Here is a 21,318-nt window from a genome sequence, read left to right on the forward strand (position 1 = left end):
GAGAAATGGGCCTCTACACCCGGTCCAACAACACTAATATACCCAACTCCTAACAAATAAAACACCCCGAAAAATAATACCCGAATAAAAATTACCTTTTACTAGCTAAAATTTACTATTTTTACCGTCGTCATATTTTCCTCATACGAATAATCCTCCGCACATAATCGTCCCCGAAACCCCTCTAGGGACCAATTAAACTATTAACTCAAAGATCGAGACGGTAAAATTCTTATTATAATCACGCTAGTAAATAAGGTAAAAATATAAGGGTCGGGATGTGACAGTCTTTCTTTTCCTTAGGTGTGCCAAACAAAAGAAAGGAACAGCTTTCCATTCCTAACATTTCCAATTCGTGAATCAAATGAGGCCTTAGGGTCGATTCTCCTACCATGAATGTCCTCCTCATTTCTAAGGCCATGTTTGGTTCATGGAATCAAGCAATTGAGAAAGGAAAGTCAAAAGGATTTACTTTCTTTTCCCATGTCAAAGGAGAATTCAAATAATTCCTCTCCTTTCCTTTCCTTTCCATTCCTTGAACCAAACTAGGCCTAAGAGTAGGAGAAAATAGGCGCTCCGAGAAAGGTATCCCTTTAATACCTAGTCGTGCAAAGCATACCCTAGTTGGGTGCCCCATTAGTCCACATTCTCGACAGAAATCCGACAATCTTTCATACGATAATGTGATTAACTGATCTCCAAACTCTGTGTATAGAAGGAGTAGAGTGACATCCAAATGCATAGGCACCTACCCATACAATAAACCTGGTAATCAAAATTAACATATAAATATTTCTTAATCATACCACCAATTATCTGTAGCTACCTTCGTACTCTGATACTTCTAGGGACTCTATGCGATTGAACCTAAAACATAATTGTAGGGACTCTATGCTATTGAACCTAAAACATAATTGTTCAACACTAACTCACACACAGAGCGCTCATTTCCCATATATTGACGGCACATATGGGAAATGAGACAGCCATAAACCCAAGGTTTGCGATCCTTTCTCATATCTCTCACACATTTGAAACATGCCAAGAAGCGAGCATAATCTAAAATCTCTTATTGTAAATCTCGGGCCGTCTTTCCACAATCGTGAACAGATCAATGAAACTTTGCCGACTAACCTGCTGCTTCGTCAAAACTTTATTGGTACTTCAACATCGATTGTGCTACCCGACCTCTGATCTTCAAAACTCTTGATTCCCTTTTAAAGAGTACTGACGGCACCTCAAAACGTTGCTCCACCTCATAGCACACACGAACACAAAATATTGTAGAAAGACAATCCTCACAAAAAACAAAAAAACACATAGTCGGATACTAGAGATTTGGGACACAAACCAAAATCCTTGCAGAGCCAAAACCCATGTGGCATGTTAGAGAGATCTACCAATGACTTGTGCATGCTTGTTATCTCTACTACTATAAAGCGATCAATCTCTAAATCACCAAATTATGTTCTAACAATATTACCCATATCAAGTTGATTCACACTATTAAGAACCAGTGATACTATAGTATATTACAAAATAAAAAATAAAATAAATAAAATAAAGAGATAATTAGGGAGAGAAAAGTGGGTAGTAATAAGTTTTGTAACAAGCTGCATTATTAAGGAATTGTATGCCCATGCAAATGCACGGGTAAAAGGGTAGTATGAAAGTATGTAAACCTAATTTGATGCTTAATAATCAATCTTAGTTTATAACAAAAAAAAAAAAAAAAATCAATCTTAGTGGAATGAGACACAAACAACTCGTTTATTAAATGAATTTAATACCAAAATCGTATTTTAATCTTGTGAGTTGAACACTTTTATTTCACATGTATTTTGCATCGTCGTTAGCATGGATGATATAGTAAAAAATTTAGATGCATATTGATTGTTGTACCAAAATTTACAACTCTAATACAAGTTGATGTCTTTCTTTATTATTTATTTATAGAAGAAAATGAGAAGTACAAAGAGAAGCCACATAAGAAACCGGTCTAGAGACAGTCAAACCTCAAATTACGAGAAACTTGAGGTGGGGTACAGTTTAACTAAATTTTCAGATAGTGGAGGGAAAATGAGAAGTTGGTCAAAGCATCCGTAAGAAAGTTAGCTTCTAAGAACATGTGAGCTTGAGATAGCTGATAACTCAGACGCCGAAGTATGAATGTCTCTAACAATGGATTTAATACGCCAAAGGGGATCTCCTCGGGCTCCGACACTGAATCACTGGAGTCGGCAGTGACATCAACATCCTCTACCGCTTCTATCACCACCACAGACTGATTCGCCATCTTTGAAGAGCCACAAGAACTCTCTCTCATCTCAAGAACACAGTGAGCTCCAAAACTCTGCTTCTTAGCTTTCCTAGGGCCCCCAGAGTTAGCTACCGCCTTCCCTGGCTACACATCCATAATTTTCTTCTTGTTCTTGGAACCAAAAGGTCTTCCACGTTTTTTCTTCTTCGCCAACGAGATTTGGATCTACCATCCTTAAAAACCAAATACATCTCAGGTACAAAAGAAGGCTCATAGGGGATTACCTCCATACGAACACCATCACTCCGAGCTCTCTTACCCATCAGAATGAGGGTTAATCAACATCTCTCTTCACTCCGATAACTGTATTATAGACTGCCGCTGGAATTTGAATAATTGGTGGACCCTCTGGACCCTTTCCTAAGGACGGCAGCAAAGACGGAAATGAAGATTTGAACAAAGCCAGTTGCCTTGCCAACTCTGAGACCGAAACACCAAGGATGGAGAAGACACTCCCTGACTGCGATGACGATGAACTTGGATTCTGAGCCGAGAGAACTCCACCTGAGAAGAGATTCACCGCAGCAGGAAGAGGATTCGAGCGAACCCTATCCAACCCTAATCCCTACCGAAAGATAGGATTAGGGTTTTTGATGACAAGAGTGTCCAAACCCTAGAATATCCCTCTCCGCCTCTGACACCGGCACCAAACTAATCTTCTGTACCTTCGTCACATCAGGAGGACCGCCGCACCCCGGAGATCGATGCTCCAATAGTCCACAAACTCGACAAAACCCTACCACCCTTTCATACTTGAAGGAGAGCATGACCATCGTCTTCCGATCACCCAAAACAAATTCAAAAGGCATTGGAGGGAATGCCTCCCTCACTGGATCCGATATATCATGGATGAGCCAAACCTTGGTCCGAATTCCACGCCGCAAACTGATCTTGTTCGGAAACAGCACCTGCCCTATGAGGTCCTCGACCTTCCCTGCAACCCCCTCTGTGAACAACTGTGGTGAGAGTCCAAAGATCTTAACCCACACCAGCATAGATAAGATCGGAACAGTGGTCACCTCAGAGAGACCATCATACTCTGAAAGAATGAAGTTGGATCGTCCAAAGAACCATGGTCCTCCTTGGATCAGATGACGACGATCCTCAGGGCGAGAAAGCTTAAGCAAGTATCGATCTCCCACCGAACGTACCTGGAGACGGTTATGGAGATCCCAGACGGATGTCAGGGTTCCATTCACCACCTTCGGATCTGTGAGGCGCTTCTTCATAGACAACAACCTGCCAATCGCAAAGGAGGGAGCCAAGGCAGCCGGAGTCCGTGAAATCACGTCGGAAATGGCCGGACTGTCCTCACGAATGGTGAGAGTGGTGGCAAAATGGGTTGAAACCTCGTCGGTCATGGTGAGCAAACGAGGAATGGGTGCTGAGCGGCAGAGAAGAATGAAACTGTAGGGGAAACAGAAAACCCTAGCAGCGCTCTCTTTTTATGAGAAAATCCCTTGATATAATAAATAACTACAAAGAAACAGAAAATCTCTTGATATAATAAATAACTACGGAGAAGTCTCCTTCTACTAGACCAAATTTGTGGTCGAATCTTCTAACAAGAAGAAAACAGTCTTTCAAGCACAATAATCAACGGCAGAAACACCGTCTGTGAATTTATTTTGGTTACATTATCAAAATTATTTTTTCTCACAGATATTCCCACAAATAATGACTTTTGTGGGCCAGATATTTTTTGACCACACGAGGAACGACCCCTCTGTGAATTTCCATAGTTTTGACAAGACTGCCCAATTCTATCAACTTCCTAATTTTACCAGTTTCTTTCTAGTCAGAAATTCTCATCTCTGAAACAGAACCATCAAGATTAAAACCTAGTGGCTTTGCTCTGCTTTGCTTCCATCTCCTGAAGATTTCTACCTACCCAGTAAGTTTCTTCCTTCCCAGAAAACCAGAAACACCCACAATTCTCATGAATGCTCTGCTCTGTTCTCTCTCAAACCCATTTGGGTTTTCTTCGTTCTTGTAAATTTATAGTTACAGAGCTTTGTGGGTGTCCCACCAGGTCCATGATTCTCACTACAACTTGCTTTCACGAAGAGAAGGGGACCAACAGATAAAGAATTGAAGCAAAATCAGTGTGACCCACATGGTAAATAAACCCTAGAAATCTTTAATCGCGTTCTTTGTCTGCTCTCAGCTTTCACATTTACTATCTACTCCATTCTGTAGTTCCAATTGGCTTTTCGTTCTTAAATCAATCCCTGCAATTAGTGTTTACTGTAATTCGTTTGGTAGATTTTAGTTTCTGATTTTCTGAGGGAGTAGTTCTCATTTCTGGGTGTTCTTAGTTTGTCTAACTCTGAGTAGTAATTATTGCTTTTGTGAAATACGATGGTAATTTTTTTTTATCTGGGTGATTGTGCTGGGATTGTTTTTTACTATTGGATTGACTTTTGGGATTTGAGATGGAGTCTCTCTGTTTTGTGTGTGTTTCTTTTAGTGTTTTTCATTCCGATATGTAATGGGTGCATTGGTGTAATTTAATTAGGGTCCGGATCATGGGACACAATATTATTACCCACTTCGAGTTCTTGATATCGATTTCTGCAAAATGGAGTGTGCCTTGATCCATGCACATAAGAAAAGGAAATGTAGAAAGATGGTGTCTAGGAATTTTCTTTGAATCTGTTTGGTACCCTTGAGTTGCAAGGTACAGACTACAAAGTTGACAAGATTATTTTACTTATATAGTAGTATTCTATGCTCTTAAGAACCTGTGCCTCTGTTTCTAGTGACAAATTCAAATTTGTCCAATTATGTTTCCACTGCCACATGTTTACTTTTTTTTTTTTTTTCCACTACTGAATGCTTTTGCCACTGCCACAATGCCCAGAACTGATCATTTTGAAGTTGGAACAAGAAGTGAAACTCCTCACGGTTTTCTAACTGAGAGTTTATTTGAAGGTCTTTTTTTTTTTTTTTCTTTTTCATGTGCGTGTGTGGGTGGGGGGGGGGGGGGGGGGGGGGGATATGATTTTATTAATGTGCAAGTACTAACATGGTAAACTTCGTATATAGAAGAACATGAATGTTACTTAAAAGACAGAAATAGAAGGAAGTAAAGATGATACCCTTGTCTTTGGTTGTTCAATATCGGATGAGAAAGCTCATGTAAAACTCAACTATGCTTTACATGGTCACACAATTACCTTCTGTCACCTGAGACATATTGTTAGACTGAATTAACTGAAGTTGGGCTATGTCACTTTCTAATAAACTACCCACATTTTATTTTCAATAGCATGGTTGGTTGTATGTGTCAGAGATGCATGGCCAATAATACTCATTAAGCAAATAAAGTAAAGGTTGTACACAGTTTAAAGTTTTAACAGATAAAGAAACTAAAGTAGAGGTAACTCATTTGTAGTATATGAACAAAAAAAAAAAAAAAAACTTTAGAATTTAAATGGCTCTCGTGCATATTATGAAAGTCCATGTCGAATTTGCAGAATATCAATTTGAATACCGTTCTTTTCAGATATTAAAAATTTCCTGTGATAGCCATTATCTCTTCTGTGTTTTCTTTACTTATCTATCTGTTCAACTTTTCAGGACAGACCCTGTGATACATGTGCTGGATTTACTGATCAAGGCATTGCTTTTGAAGAAGTGATTGTAACATGCTCTAAATGCAGAGTAGCTCGTCAACATATGTCTCTCTCTCTCTCTCTCTCAGCATGCATTTTTTTTTTTTGGCATTGTCTGTCTGTTCCAACAATTGTGTAATGTCTTTGTAAGCATTGATAGTCAGTCAAATTCAAGACTGGTCAAGGTTTTGCCTTGCTCTTATATTCAAAACTCAAGCATAGAAATCATAAAAGTACATTGCACGCAAACAATTTGTTCAAAATCTCCAATGATAAATTTAGCAGGAAACTATCATAAAGGAGCAGCTATAAGAAAGCAATCTCTTAAGTGACAGCAGCCTTCCAATCTGCATTGGTAGAAAAATTATATTTCATAAGACTCAATTGAAAAAAACAAGCCCACAAAATTTACCACTTGTGAACTTATCCCATAAGTAATCATTCTAAAAGTTGTTTCTGCTAGCTTGTTGAAATATACAAAATCTCCTTTCCATGTGCACCTTCTTTCATGGTTTGTGTGTATGTTATTTCAAACAGAACTCAAACTTTGGCAGTCTGATGTCTTGTTCCTTGCCAACATCAGTTGCTCACTTATTCATAAATACCTTCGACTTATCCAAAAAGTTAAAATAATGAGAGTAGCTAAGCTGGAGGGATAAATCAATAGTTGTAGTTGTTGATATCATTTTGATTTAATGCTCCATAAAGTAAAAGAGTTATTTTATTTTATTTTTCCCTAAGATCCACGTTTTATCTTCATAATGCATCTTACTATAATTGTTTTTGCTGGCTGTAACTATTTTCTGCACTATCCTGACCATTACATGTTGTATTGTTATCTCCTAACTTTCAGTTATTGCATGCGGGTTAATCTTTCCCTGGACGAGGACTGGGATCCAGACAATTGGTTATGTGAATCATGTGAAGAAGGCAATGGGATGCTTTTTCCAAACTCTAGAATTCAGGAAGACACATTAGAATCATTAAACGATAGAAGCCGCTATGATACCATGCATTTAGCAGGTGCCAGCACAAGTAATTGTTCAGGGTGGCAAGCTCACTCCAAAAGGCAAAAGTCTGTCGTGAGTGAAAAGGTTAAGTTCATTACAAATGAAGAAGTCAGGAGGCTATCTTCGGCAGACCAGCCTCAGATGACTCCTGTTGGGTACAAAACTGTTACTCCAAAGTCTCCTGGTTCAGGGGTTAAAGTAAATCCTAGATTTATACGTTCTGAAGTTGCGATGCCTCATAGACGTAGTAGGCCGCCCAAGATGCAAAACATCTCAAAGATCAATCAGCAAGTATCTCAAAATTTTAAACATTCACAAGGTGATGGATCTTTTTAACTCTTGCCTTAATAATATGTATATAACTATACCTAATATGCCTAAAGAAAAAAGGGGATAGAGGGGTGTTCATATCACTTATAACTTTTGGGTTGTGTTTTCCCCTGAATGGCTGAAGATGACCCTATATGACATGAAAACTAACACAACCCACACTTTTCACCTTTTTTTCTGTGTTCATCATTTTGTCCCATAGAACATGATTACCTTTCAACTTCTTTTGTTTTTTGTTTTTTTTTCTGAAAGGGGAGCCACCTTTTAATTTTGATGGTATAAAATGGTCCTAAAATATGCTTGACAAATCTTAGATGTATAAAATCCATAGAGTATGAGACAGATAGTCACATAGACTTTGGTCACTGATAGTTTTGAGACTGTTTGTTGTACCAAGTCCCCCTTGGTCAAAATATATAGATGATTGAGTAGTATTAGCTGGTCTTTATATAATCTGAGATGTTATGTGTTCAAAGCTTATGATCTCTGGCCTCACGTACAGCTGATGCATTCATTCCTGCAACAGATGTGAAACTTCTAAGGAGGAGACGGCTGTAGGAAAGAAGTTATCCACAGTTGTTACATTGAGGCACTTTTCACCTATATCCACGCCAGGCAAGGGCTTATAACGTTACAAAGTCGAATGAATCTGCATAAGTGCTGTGGTTAAATAATAGTTTTGATCTCTCTTAAGGTCATTTGAACTGTGATGAGACTATAGTTTGCAGCAAGGTATTACAGTACACTGATCTTATTATTATCATTTCAAAAAAAAAGGGCTCCTGGAACACCCACAAAATGGCATATTATAGAAGAACAACCAATTGATGCGTCACTACATTCCCAGGGAGTTGAATCTCCTAAAAGGATTACAGTAGAGGAACCAACCAAGTTCTCATGCACGCCCTCTACATCAAGGCATTCACAATTTAAGATGAGCTATGGTAATATAAGTTTCTTATTATTTCTACATTTTACTGACTTGTATCAAGTTTTTTGTCATTAGAACAATTACTGTTTCTTTAGAATATAGAAACTCTTTATAACAATTCATTTATATGAAGGGGCACTTTAAGAAATATTGGGATGTTGGAGTCGGTGATTATATTATAGAAGTTAAATGCATTTGTGGGTGTTTTATTTCTTGTGAGCAATAATATCATGTGATTCAATTGGAATTGTATAGCAGTATTGAATCTGGTCGGGTAATTTGTTGTCTTATTAATTATTGAACCTGCTTGACATTAGGTGGCAACACTTCTAAAGCTGAACATAATCATTCTGATGGTAGACAGAGAGACCCCCTGAATATGATTCCTAGTGTCCATTCATATCATTCATATTCTCCTGCTCTTCATCCTATCTGGAAGTGAGTAACTTCTTCCATTAAGATGTTACATATCGATTCATTATCTGGCAAATCGTGCATTGAGTTGAATACTGAGAATAATTAGTGTGGTCATGGAGTATTCAGTTTAAAAAAAATACTACTTTGTCCCAGGGCCTCTTGGCTGCTGCATGACATAATCACATCTCTTTAAGTTGCATAGAATCTCCTTTTTGAAGCTCTACGACGTGTGTGATATAAGGCTGTCACCTTGGAACTAATCTATCCAACCATCAGCTGATTTATTATTTATATATTTCGCGTTTTTAGTACAAATTTATGGTAATTTTATTCAATGAGTGAAGGTATACTAATAAGAGAATGATTCTCCTACCATTTTCAGGTCCTCAAGATAATTACGAGATTTAATATTGTATTATTTTCATTCTTCAAAAGCTTAATTGGTGTTTCTTTCTTTAGGGGAGGCTTCATCATTCTCGATTCAGAAACTCCTGCTCAATTCATTGGTGGGTTCCAGGCTCAACCTCCCTGTACTGTTCATCGTAAAGCCTATGAGTTTTCACGAAAAATGCCTCCTGTCCTACGGGCCAATTTGCTTCCTAGATTGCTTCTTTGGGCTGATCCCTTCCAAGAGGAATGTCCTGATCTTCAAGATGTTGGACTGTACTTTTTCCCTGATGATAACATTGCTGGGTATGTTTTGGCTTCAAAGTGTTTGGTTGTTAGGTATGAAATATGTTGTCCATATATAAGTATCTTGTCTGAACATAGTTTTCTCCGTTTGATTTGTAGATCAAGAGAGACCTATGCTTTGCTGTTTGAGGTCATGGATACCCAAAATTCAGTGATGAGAATTTTCTTTGATGGAGTGGATGCTGTAGATTTGCTGATATTTACATCTACCCAGCTGCATTTTTACTCGCCGAGTAAGCTTTCTTACATCTTCTCTTGCAGAGATTTCCACCTTTTAGATAACTTAGTATCTTAGTTTCAATTCTAATCTACCATCAATATATTAGTCCATTAACACTGTAGCAAGAAAATTGTACAGTTTCGAGGAAGCTAGGTGCCAAGTCACAAACTACGTATTGTGTGTTACATATAGTTAACTAGGGTAACTTTTTGCATCATGAAGTTGGTGTCTTTAGTAGGCTTTATGCATTTAGTTACATGCACACGTACATTACTTCATGTGTGCTTTTGATCGTAGTTATTTACTCAGTGTCCTTATACGATGCCTGGAATTTTGCTCTTGCAGACATTGTTACAAGTCCACGTACAGAAAATTTCTTATGGGGAATTTTTCGTGATAAAAATCATTGTCAAGCTGTCATAGATGACAACATAACTACTATTGATATGGAAGTTGACATGACAGGTGGAAAGATGGTGGGAACCGTTGATGTAGTGTTCCGAAAGACTCGTCCACCCCTTATAGAGAGCCTATCATGGAAGCATTACAACAACTTTTGAATATTAAGAAGGACGAGCATTATTCTTACCTTACCAGATTAAGGGTTCTGGATTCTACTGTAAAATTGTTGTTGGAGTTTAACTCAGAGGAGCCCCCCGTGAAGGATGAGCATTCTGCATCAGCAGGTGTTAATATTTTTTCAATTGTCGTAATATTTTCTCTTATATAGGAACTTCTTCGTGGTCTGTCATAGCTTATCTTCCTCCTTTATCCTTTTATCAGAAATGAAGACGACTACATTGAGAACACGATATACATAGATATTTGCTTTATAGTTTTTAATTGAATGCATCTCACTTGAAATTATAATACAAAATAACTCTTAACTCATATTGAAAGCAGTTCCAACATTTGATCAAGAGGCCTTACCGTTCAGTAGAGAATATTTCTGTTTCTGAAATAACATACAAGGCAACGAATGTGGACACATGAAAAAAAACAGAATCCAAATAGAAAAAGTTAGAAATATAAGAATATGATTTTAACGTTTGACTTAATTTGTGTCTTAATCTTAAATCTAAACTCTTGTATCATATACTACAGGTTTTGGGAAGCCTACTGTGATCAAGAGCTAGTAAAGTTGAATGGTTGTCAATTCGAGACAATAGATTATGGGAACTACCTGAAGGGGAGGACAGGATCATGCAGGTATTGAAGTTGAGTTTTGATAATCTGGAGCCATCGCCTTTGAAACAATGTTTTGCATATTGCTCAATGTTGAGAGAAGATTTTGCAATTGAAAGAGATAATTTGATCCAGCTTTGGATGGCTCAAGGATTACTCCAGCCTTCAACTGTCAAAAATCATCATGAGGTGGAGCATACTGGCAGTGAATATTTTAACATTCTTCTAAACAATTCCTTATTTCAAGAGGCACTATTACAAAGTACACAATGCACGATCTTGTGCATGATCTTGCAGAAAAAGCGTCTGAAAGTGAGCGCTTGACACAGGAGTTGAATGATGATGTTCGACATGTTGCGCGTAGTCCTCTTTCAATACTTGAAAACATGTCAAAAGTAACTGTTGGGAGATTGCGCTCACTATTTTCAAATGACCAGGTCCCAAGATCATTTTCTCCAAGTTCAAAGCAATGCGGGTCTTAAGTTTAGATACAACAGATATAAAAGAGTTGCCAAATTCATTTGGCAAGCTGAAGCACTTGAGATATCTAGACCTCCCAAAAACAAGAATCAACGCACTTCCCAAGTCAATTGGCAAGCTCTATAACCTTCAAACATTGTGAATGCAGAATTGGGATCTGAACAAGCTTCCAAGGGAGATGCAAAACTTGATCAACTTGAGGCATTTTTATGTTGATGAGGAGATAGAATTTCTGGCTGGAATGTTCAGGGGACTAACTAATCTCCGGACATTGTCTTGCTTTAATGTGGGCAAGGAGATGGGTTGTAGAATTGAGGAATTGGATGACTTGAACCAACTGAAGGGTATGTTAACCATTCGTAATCTGGAAAACGTAAGAGGTGAAGCGGAAGCGAAGAAGGCAAAATTAGAAGAGAAGAATTTGGTCTTCTCTACATACCGACTAACCAGCAACATTAATGATTGAGAATGTACTTGAAGGACTCCAACCAAACACCGAGTTGGAAAGCTTGAGGATTGAATAGTTCATGGGTGATAGATTTCCTTCATGGATGATGAGAGTCCCTTTGCCTCTCAACAATTTGAAGAAGCTCGTCCTAACTGGCTGTCGCAAATGCGGAGAACTCCCGATAATAGGCCATCTACCGTTCCTTAGAGACGTGGAGATAATTGGTATGGATAACCTAAAACGCTTGGGAAGTGAAATTTATGGTTATGATCTTGTTTACGAGGCTACACGAGACAAGGAGACGATACTCTTATTTCCAGCACTAAAAACATTAATTGAATGGATGGAAGCACCCACAACGACGACGACAAAAGTAGAGGTGTTCCCTTGCTTGGAGAAGTTGAAGATATTCCATTGTCCAAGTATTGAGTTCATTCCAATTCCCTACAGCATGGCATCCCTCCGCAAACTGTGGATTCAATGGTGTAATGCATTATCTAGTATTGGCCAACTCAATCATTGCACCTCTCTCCGGAAATTGATTATTCAATGGTGTAATGGATTATCAGCCCTACCGAGCGGGATTGAAAACTGCACCTCTCTTGAGCTATTACATGTATTCAGTTGCGAAAATCTAGCGACCATTTCGTTTACACGAGTCCTCCCATCCCTCCGTAAATTGCAAGTTGACCACTGCCATAATCTATCTTGCTTGGCTGTCCCGGAATACTTCCCCTCGCTTCAGGAGTTGAGTGTAATGGGATGCCCCAAGCTAGCATCCATTACATTTTCTACGGATTTGAATCCATGTCTTGAGAAGTTGATTATAAAGGACTGCAACGGTCTACAATCTCTTCCAGATTTTCGCAGTCTCACATCCCTCCGTGAATTGTATATTGTAGGATGTGCGGGGATAGAAAGTCTGGTGAGTGAGTTTCATATCCCGGTGTCTCTGGAGGTGTTGCAGATTTATAAATTCCATAATTAATCTGGAGAGTATTCCACGTTTAGAGGAATGCACATCCCTTCGTAGATTCAAGGTTGGTGATTATGACAAATTGAAGTTTCTACAGACAGGGCTGAGCTGCCTCGCTCGTCTGGAGGACTTGGGGTTAGGTCCTTTCTGGGAGGACCTCGACTCTTTCCCTGATTTTCAAGTTCCATCCCAACACCTTGTCTTATTACAGTTGGACGGGTGGCCTAAGCTCAAGTCTCTTCCTCAACAAGTTCAACACTTGACTTCGCTTACTAGGTTGACTATACGTTTTTTCAACGGATTGGAGACTTTACCAGAGTGGCTGGGCAACCTTGCATCTCTCGTGCAGCTGAGTATTGAGTGGTGTGAGAATCTCAAGTATCTACCTTCTCTCGAAGCAATGCAACGCCTCACCAAATTAGATCTTCTAGTTGTTTTTCGTTGTCCACTTCTAAAACAAAGATGCACCAAGGACAGCGGCGAAGAATGGCCCAAGATTTCTCACATTCTACATGTCGAAAGTAAGTAAGCTTCTCTCTGAGTTTTCTTTTTCTTTGTTTGGTCTGAAAGGTTTTCTACTTTGTTTGTATACGCTTATTTATGGCTCCACTACTGTTGTGATCACTACTTAATTGACTTGTTTTTTCTGTAAAAAGTGTTCTCAAGCGTGTCTAAAATATAATAGAAATGGTCCGGTTACCTCTTTTTTTTTTCTTTTTTTTTCCTTATACTCGAAATTGACAATTAAGCTTTTTCTTATATTCAGTTATTTGAAGATTTGAAGCCATGCAATGCCTCAGTGAAGTACCCACGTTTTGATGGACATGGCTTTCATGTTTCAAGAGAAACGTGCATTTGTTAGATTTGGAAAAGCTGTGTGAAGCATTTACAAAATGTAAAGAACTTAGAACGAGTACAACAAGTTCCTGAAATCATTGTATACCACTACTTCTGGCCTCTTCCCTTCCAGTGTCTCTCTTTGATTACATTTAACAAGTTTCCAAATGCACTGTTCTTTTAGTTTCTGATCTATAGGCCCTATTTACTTGCTGCATTTTTTTCTTGATGGATGGCTTTATTGTTTTGTCATAATTTGTAATTTTTTCAACAGGCTCTATTCTGTGCTCAAATGGAAGAACAAGTAGTCCAACTGATACGCACTAGGTGTGCAAACTGCGTTTGCTATCTGCTGCTGCTGGAACAGACTTCTGTTACACTTCTCAGTTGTGCGCTCTCTTGGTGTTTCTCATGGGGAAGCTTGAACTATAATGAATGGAGCACATAAGCTTTGCAGTTAGGTTCTGTGGGCTTGTTTGGGAGCAACCCAAGTATGATTAGTAGCGTATTGCAAGCCTCATGGTGCTTCCATATTTATAAGATTCCATTTGGTGGTATGATCTTGTTGTGCATTATGGTAGAGATGTAGAGGAATTTTAACTGAAAGATCGAATGCTTGTGAGCTTTGACGTCACCCAATTTAGAGTGAAACACATTAAAACCTTTCAGCATCTTTCCAACTGTGGTGTTCTCTTTGGTTCTATTTTACGTTCAATTTTCTGCCAAGAAGTAAGAATGCAAATGAATTGGAGGAATTCTTGACTAGTAAAAAGGATATCGTCACTTGTAATCGAAAAAGCTAATCATCACGCTTGTACATTCATCATCTGCTTCTCATTTAGCAGTTTTCTGTTTAATCAAATAGGGGGGCCAACCTGACTGATCAGGTACAATAACTTCAGATAATTATGGCTGGTGGACAGTAAAGAACATTCGAGTATGTGTACATCCATATATAAATATCTTTTGCATGCTCTCCTATATATTATCTCACCAACCAGGTTGCTTGTGAGGACCGGTTGGCTAGCTGCATTCCTAGTAGTTAGTACTAGGCCGTGTTTAGATGGGTTTCATTATTCTCCGCCTTTATTCTTGATGGAGGCCTCGTTTCTTCTCAAAGTACATAACCTAGGTTCTAGCGACATCGCATGATCACATTCCAGCAGCAGATTTGCTGACTTGCTTCAAAGCAGTCGCAATCTCATCAGCTGTTGGAGCTTGCCCATTTACAATGGCGACCAATGGGCTCTGAGGAGGAACAATGTCGTCTCTCACGTAGCTTCCTGATGTTCTTAGCAGCTCTTCAGAACCCTTTCCCACCACCCCTTTCATGATTATGGTCTTGTGAGTCCCTGCTATCATTTCTTCATAATCGGTGTCCCCACTTTCTCCAAGGAACACGTACATGTTTGCGACATTCAATCTCCAGCGTACAAAAAGATACCTATTAACATTCAGGCAAAACATGGTATACAATCAAATGGCATTGCGGTATGTACTATGTAAAGAAAAATGGAACACTATCCCCAAGTTGAAAACGGAAACAGTACCTGAGAGCCTGTGCTCGAGAAGCAAGGAGCGGAACAATTTGCATTCGTGTTGAGCTCCTGCAGTACATTGGATGGCAGCGTAGTCCGCGCATCCTGAGTTTCTGCCTTAAATCATCAACTTTCCTGGCCTGCAAAAAAAAAACCATTTAGAAACTTGCTCCAGAAGTAAAACCAAGCCCTCTCTAAATTGCCCACACTCAAACTAACAAGTTTTCTTTACCTTGCTAGGATCCTTGATTAAGTATGTAATGCAATGGGAATTGCTTGATTTCAAATCTTCTTCAATTTGGTTGGAAGATCCTGAATTTCGTTCACCATCAGGGGCATTTAAGAGCTTCCAAATGGTTTTCTTTAATCCTTCACAACCCCATCTGTAGTCAATGTGTGACGAATAATCTGGATCTGGAAAAAGCCTTCCATCTTCTTCTGTATAAGTACCAGGGTAGTAAACCTCGCTTCCACTGCTACAAACCAAAGCATCAAACTCATTTGCCTGAATCTTCCCTGATGCCAAAAACTCTACTGTCTCCGAAGCTGGCATAGCCGTCAGCAGAGCAAACCCTGTAAATCTTGCGCTTTGAGAATCTAGTCTTACAGCCTTAAATATTTCTTGCACAACTTGAATAATTTTCTTATCAGGAGCTCCAGATTGGTCATAGCAATCAAGTGCTATGACAATCAATTTTCTTCTACGTCTTAACAAAGGATACTTGCTGGATACATTATCCGGCAGCTTATTTCCGTCTTCGTGGTCTTTTGGACCAGAATCTGACTTCTTCATCTTGCTTAGGACACGCTTCACTTGATCTTGCACCTCATGGTCGCCAGAAGTTGCAGTCACATCTAGAGATTCATTCAGTGAGGATTTGTCCCCATCAACTGAGAGCCTAAGAGACATATCTTGCACGTCCCTGAGAGAATCATTGAAGGACTCCTCAGCTGCCATTTCATCCTCCGGAGTGTCAGTCTGCCACTGTGGATATCTCATGCGGCAGGCTGCTACCCTGGTCAAGTAGGTTCGGCAGTGTTCAGGCCATGAGAAAAGGTGTATGTTTTTCCATCCATTCTTTCTGCAGTCAACCCATAAATTCTTTTCCGATAACAACTTCAGCAATGCATTAGCAATTGATTGCTGATCATGAGGGTCGACAAGCAAACCATTATTAAGTGCCTGAAATTCATAACATGACATAAGAAAAGTAACCTGTAAAATTTAAATGAAATTACTATCTTATTTCTCTTAGCTTCCATGAATTAAATAGCTAGAGTGCAGAAAACAGATCAAACAGTAGGAACACCATAACAACTTCTAGCAAAATTTGAATTTTCTCTCACTATGTTGCCTTCTTCCTTGTATATTAATCAGGTGTAGGACAGATTCACTTCATAACAACTAACAAATAGAAGGTATATACCCGATGTATGTCAACCGGTCCACCATTTTTCGTAGCCACCATAGGAAGTCCATGTGCTGCTGCCTAAACCATACAAAAATACACATTGAATGGGAGAATTGCCACTTTATATATGGTTTAGACAAAGATCACAGCAAAATATGGTATGCAGCTGTAAAGGGTAAAAACTAACCTCAATCAAGGTTAGACCAAAAGGCTCCACTAGTGCTGGATTTATAAAAACTCCCTGCCAAGGTTTAAATCCTTTAGAACAGAATCTTGGGTTAGACCCTACATATATATCTATCTCTATCTAGAATTAAACATCAATCAAACCTTTGTTTTTGCTGCAAGCCGATAAATATCCGGAACATCTGATTGCTTGTGATGCTTTGGATAGGCAACTTGCCCATAGAGATCATACTTATCGATCATTTTCAACACCGTAGTAAGCACACTAGCATTTCCAGTAGACATTTCGTCTATATAGTCCCTATTCCCCATTATCAGTGTCTGTGTATAAGAATATCAGTGAGCTACACAATATATAAATACACTGCTCAATAGTATAATTGTAATTGCACATATCTACTTACAAGATTAGCAAGTTCTCTTAGAGGACGGCATTCTCCAAATGCTTTCAAAAGAGTGGTAATGTTCTTCTTTGGATCTGGCCGTGACAAAGCCAAGATCATTGGCTTGTGAGGATTAGTAAGGAATCTCATCACCTGCCAAAGGATGTCAATTAACAGTATGATCACAGTTTAATCACAAATATTTGATAACACAAAAACACTCACTTCTGACCAGATTGTTGGTATTGCTTTCGGGGAAGAAGGCCCATCACTACCACCTATCAGCTGGCTAAGTTCCCCGTCAGCATCATCTTCTTGGACCATAACATTACTGAAGTCCATGCCAGGGGGTATAACCTGCAGGGACAATGTGCTTGATTGGAATAAGAAACAATCCCCGATACGGTATGCTCATATTTAGTTTCTCTGAGAGTGAGGAAAGTGATAAAAGAGAAAAAAGAAAAGATGAATTATGATGGTATCATTCATGCTCAAGTTGCATCTTGAAGGAAATGGAACTCTAAAACAGGAGTGCAACCGTAAACGGAATTGGAAGTGAACTAACTACGGCGTTATGAGCAAGATTGAAGTAGAATCCATGTCTCTAATTGTTTATTCTCTTTATCCAACACTGGAAAAAATCATCCATAAGGCAGTGCTACGTGAATAAATACACCAATTATATATAATTATATATTATGAGCCAAAGCAGCAACTAGCTTACCACCATCCTTGGCATGAAACGACCATGGCAATTTACTCCTCTTCTAGCCCGGGCACGCAAAACTTTCTCAAGCTTGACATCAAACCCATCATAAAGTCCCCATTGTTCTTCGATCTCTTGCTTTGTACTTGTAATAACAAGTTCTGCAGCATCAAGGGAAAGCTCTTCTGCCTCTATCCTCCTCATAATCTTATATGTGGAATTGATGTCTTCCTTTGATAGGCGTCCCTGCTTTATAAGCTGTTCGAGTTTGTTTCTTCCAAGTGAGTGTCCTGTTAGAACCATTGGGACATTCAAAGCGCCTGAAAGAAGAGCAGCACTGTCCCCTGCATCTGCATAGTGGCCATGAATTACATATGGCCAGACAGGCTGGCCTTTGCCAATTTGTTCACCCAAAACTTTGGACATATTAAGAATGTGAGCTAGAGCTCCATCTACAAATTCTTGAATATGGGGCCAGAGTACTTCTTTGCTAAGGTATTGGTCACGAGGACCAAAAGGAATTCTAATGATATATGCTCCGCTGCTTTCTCCTAGATCACCATCACCATCTTCAGGACCTGCAGTTATCATCTCGGTTGGTTCACCATAGCTCCAATCAACTTCAGGAGATGACACTTGGCGAGTAAAGAGATCTACCCTGTAAACCCCAGGCATCCTTGCAAGTGCTCGGGCAAGCTCTACAACATATTTGACCTGATATTGTTTTGTAAAGCCATGAAGAACAAATTCAAATGCCAAGCAGAGGAAAACAATTGGCTTCATTTCCAAACTGAAAATATTGCTATGATGAATGGTACCTGTCCACCTGTATCTGAGTCTCGACCAAGCTCCATGTTTTCTCCCCGGACTAAACCATGCAAACTGTCCATGAAGTAAGTTCGAATTACTAATTAGGTGTCAAATTTAAATCTGTATGACCAGTAATAGTTGCATAAAATACGCACCAAGGAAAAACTTTAAAAGAGAAAAATAGAGAAAGCTATACTTTGATATTCCAGATGATAATGATCAGAAATAAACGCTTAATTGCAATCTGTATGACATAAGCAATTGGTAACAGGAAATGTCAACAGTTTTGAAACATCATTGCAGGCTGACCATGCATGCTCTCATAACATAATTTATCTCATTCACATCTTTTAATACCTGATGGACATTCCCACAACCCACCCCGAAACCTCCAAAAAGAAAAAGCCTACCTAGCGTTGCTTAAACTGTAAAATTCTCTTCTCTAGCTAGTTGTTCATCCATGTTCCAGGCTTAGAGGGAGAACACTGAAAAAAGAAACACCAAGCAGTCCAGCCAGACATCATTCTAGCAAATGTAGAAATCGATCATGATACATTTGGAGATAGCATTGATCCGTAAGTACAGATGTTCCTATAAAAATGGGAAACGCCCTACTGTTGACTGCGATTTGAACTATAGATTTATGTTACTAAAATTCAGAAAATTGGATGCACAAATAGGAACTAATTTCATAAGAGAGAGATTCCATATTAACCAAAAACTAGTATCAAACCATGCCAATAAAAATAACTAGACCATGGTATGCGGCACAGAAGAAGTCTACCTGATCAGAACGACATATAGTTTCTTTTCCTTTTTATCATCTGACCATACTTCCAAATTAGAAACCATCCGCTGGAACTTTCTCCTTGGAGTCTCACACTGCAGCATCTCCCCCAATATATCACCCTTCTCTCCTTCGGACAAGTCCTCCGACATGTCTTCCGTTGCATCCCTCCTTCCTTGCTCCCTCTCCCATCTGCGGTTCGCCGACCGCTGAAGTTCCTCCCACTCCAACTGCATGAACCATCAAGTACATTAGTCCAGCTCTCTTCTCCAACTAAAGGGAAAAGAAGCATGTTGCCGGAGCGGAAACTTTGAGCAGATAACCATCAATCATCACCCATGAATTGGCCTTTTCTTTTGAAAGATTAATTCTCATTTGAGATTAATAGTAGTAAAATCATCATCTTGCAAATCAATTATTTTCTTTGCAAATATTTACAATAAAATCCAGATGTTCTTAATTTCCGATAAAAACTAACTAAAAGAAAATAATTCAGAGACAGAGGAGGAGGAGGGAAAACAAGAGAACCTGCTTCTTCTTACGAGTAAGATGCCAAATGCGCCAGCACATATTCTCGAGCCTGGAGCTGCGCTCTCGTGTGTTGCGGGTAGCAACCACTTTGATCCACGTCCGGTACAAATCAGACTCATCAACCCCAGTAACTACCTCCTCGACGAAATACTTAGTCGGATTAAAATGGCCTCCCTCACTCAGATTCACCGGCGTCGGCTTCTGCTCCTCTATCGCCGTCGCCCCGGTGTCGAGTATCGCCTCCAGGTAGCCATTGATCCACTCATTTCCCGCCATCACGGACACTCAGAGCACTCCCTTGCGCCCCAAGAAAGCTCCGAATCAAAACTAGGGCAAACAAACAGAGAAAGCGAAGGGAGTTGTGGTGGTGGTGGGAGTGGTAGAGATGAGCGAGGTAAGATGGGCGGGGAGCGGTGGGGTCGGGGAGGGTGACAGGTGGAGAGAGAGGATCACGAGAGAGGCGGGGGTACGTGGCCCGTGATTGGGTGGGTGCGTCACACTCGTTTCGAGGTCAGTCCGCTTCCCTATGCTGCCGGGTTTACCGAGAGATTTGCTGTGTGATGGTAACTGTCTCGCTCGCCGGGTTTCCTTCCTGCATGGGAATATTTGGGTTTTTTTTTTTTTTTTTTTTGTAAAAATACTTGCGTCCGGATATATGAGTGTACGTCGGACTCTCTTTTTATTTACGTATATTTGTCAATGATTTATATCGGTAATGATTTGTCAAGTATTTTTTTTTTTATTATTCATGTTACTATACGTGCTTAATTTTATTTTTTTTACGAATACAAAATAAAATAACTGAGGTGTTTAGATTAGACACATTTTGTTGCATTTTTGTATGCTATCTGGTGAGACCAAATTACATATAAGTGATATAACTGAGATGAGGAAGCTACAGAAAACAACGTACGTTTTGCATTTTTTGCATGCTATTTCATAAGACCAATGGACACGAAATAATGAGAAATATATTGTTTCAGGCCATATACTTACAATTTTTAATTTCTTCATGAGTCAAAGTACGTGATGTTCGAATAATCTTATGAATTCTTTACACATCGATTCATATGAATCATATGAAATTTATAGCAAAGTAATAAAAAAGAAGACGCTTTACCTATACGTATTTGAAATTAACCAACTTCATGGCCTGATTGTTTTCCACCATCGATATTGCGGTGTTTCGAGTGGATGGTAATGCTTTCTTTTCTTTTACCCTTCTCTAGCATAATCGCAAAGTAGTGCAAACATGCAAGATTCGATTGTATCGCTTCGAGTAGTAAGAGCATGCTTGTTAATTTGGATGGAAATTAATTGAAACAAAATGACTTTTTCTACCACCTACACAGTGAACCATGTTGATGATCGAATTGCCTCCTTTGGATTCGATACAAAATAAATTTCCTAAAGAGAAGAAAGATTCGTGAGAACTCTGAATCTCGATCAAGGGAGTCTACATCCGTTCCTGCATTATTTGATATGAAAGCACATCATGCAT

At 39.2% G+C, this 21,318-nt stretch overlaps 3 protein-coding genes across 3 annotated transcripts; 2 read left to right on the forward strand and 1 right to left on the reverse strand.

Moving 5' to 3' along the window:
• The first annotated feature begins 6,797 nt into the window (after positions 1–6,797).
• LOC101297829 lies at positions 6,798–10,187 on the forward strand. The gene is made up of 4 exons (XM_004298152.1): positions 6,798–7,238; positions 9,143–9,318; positions 9,418–9,551; positions 10,004–10,187. Exons 1-4 carry the CDS (start codon positions 6,798–6,800, stop codon positions 10,096–10,098), a joined length of 846 nt encoding a protein of 281 aa, XP_004298200.1. The 3' UTR covers positions 10,099–10,187.
• A 1,543-nt stretch (positions 10,188–11,730) lies between these two features.
• On the forward strand, positions 11,731–13,156 carry LOC101298120 (putative adenylate cyclase regulatory protein-like). The gene is made up of 2 exons (XM_004298153.1): positions 11,731–12,576; positions 12,725–13,156. Exons 1-2 carry the CDS (start codon positions 11,731–11,733, stop codon positions 13,154–13,156), a joined length of 1,278 nt encoding a protein of 425 aa, XP_004298201.1.
• Positions 13,157–14,224: 1,068 nt separating this feature from the next.
• On the reverse strand, positions 14,225–20,093 carry LOC101298507 (probable sucrose-phosphate synthase 3-like). The gene is made up of 12 exons (XM_004296918.1): positions 19,815–20,093; positions 19,284–19,516; positions 18,508–18,571; positions 17,708–18,403; positions 17,209–17,340; positions 17,005–17,136; positions 16,745–16,921; positions 16,602–16,655; positions 16,430–16,492; positions 15,235–16,185; positions 15,015–15,142; positions 14,225–14,908 (listed from the first exon to the last, which is right to left on the reverse strand). The coding sequence occupies exons 1-12, from the start codon at positions 20,091–20,093 to the stop codon at positions 14,617–14,619; spliced, it is 3,201 nt and encodes a 1,066-aa protein (XP_004296966.1). The 3' UTR covers positions 14,225–14,616.
• Between the last annotated feature and the right edge of the window lie 1,225 nt (positions 20,094–21,318).

Source organism: Fragaria vesca, linkage group LG4, assembly GCF_000184155.1.
Source record: "Fragaria vesca subsp. vesca linkage group LG4, FraVesHawaii_1.0, whole genome shotgun sequence".
Lineage (NCBI taxonomy): Eukaryota > Viridiplantae > Streptophyta > Magnoliopsida > Rosales > Rosaceae > Fragaria > Fragaria vesca.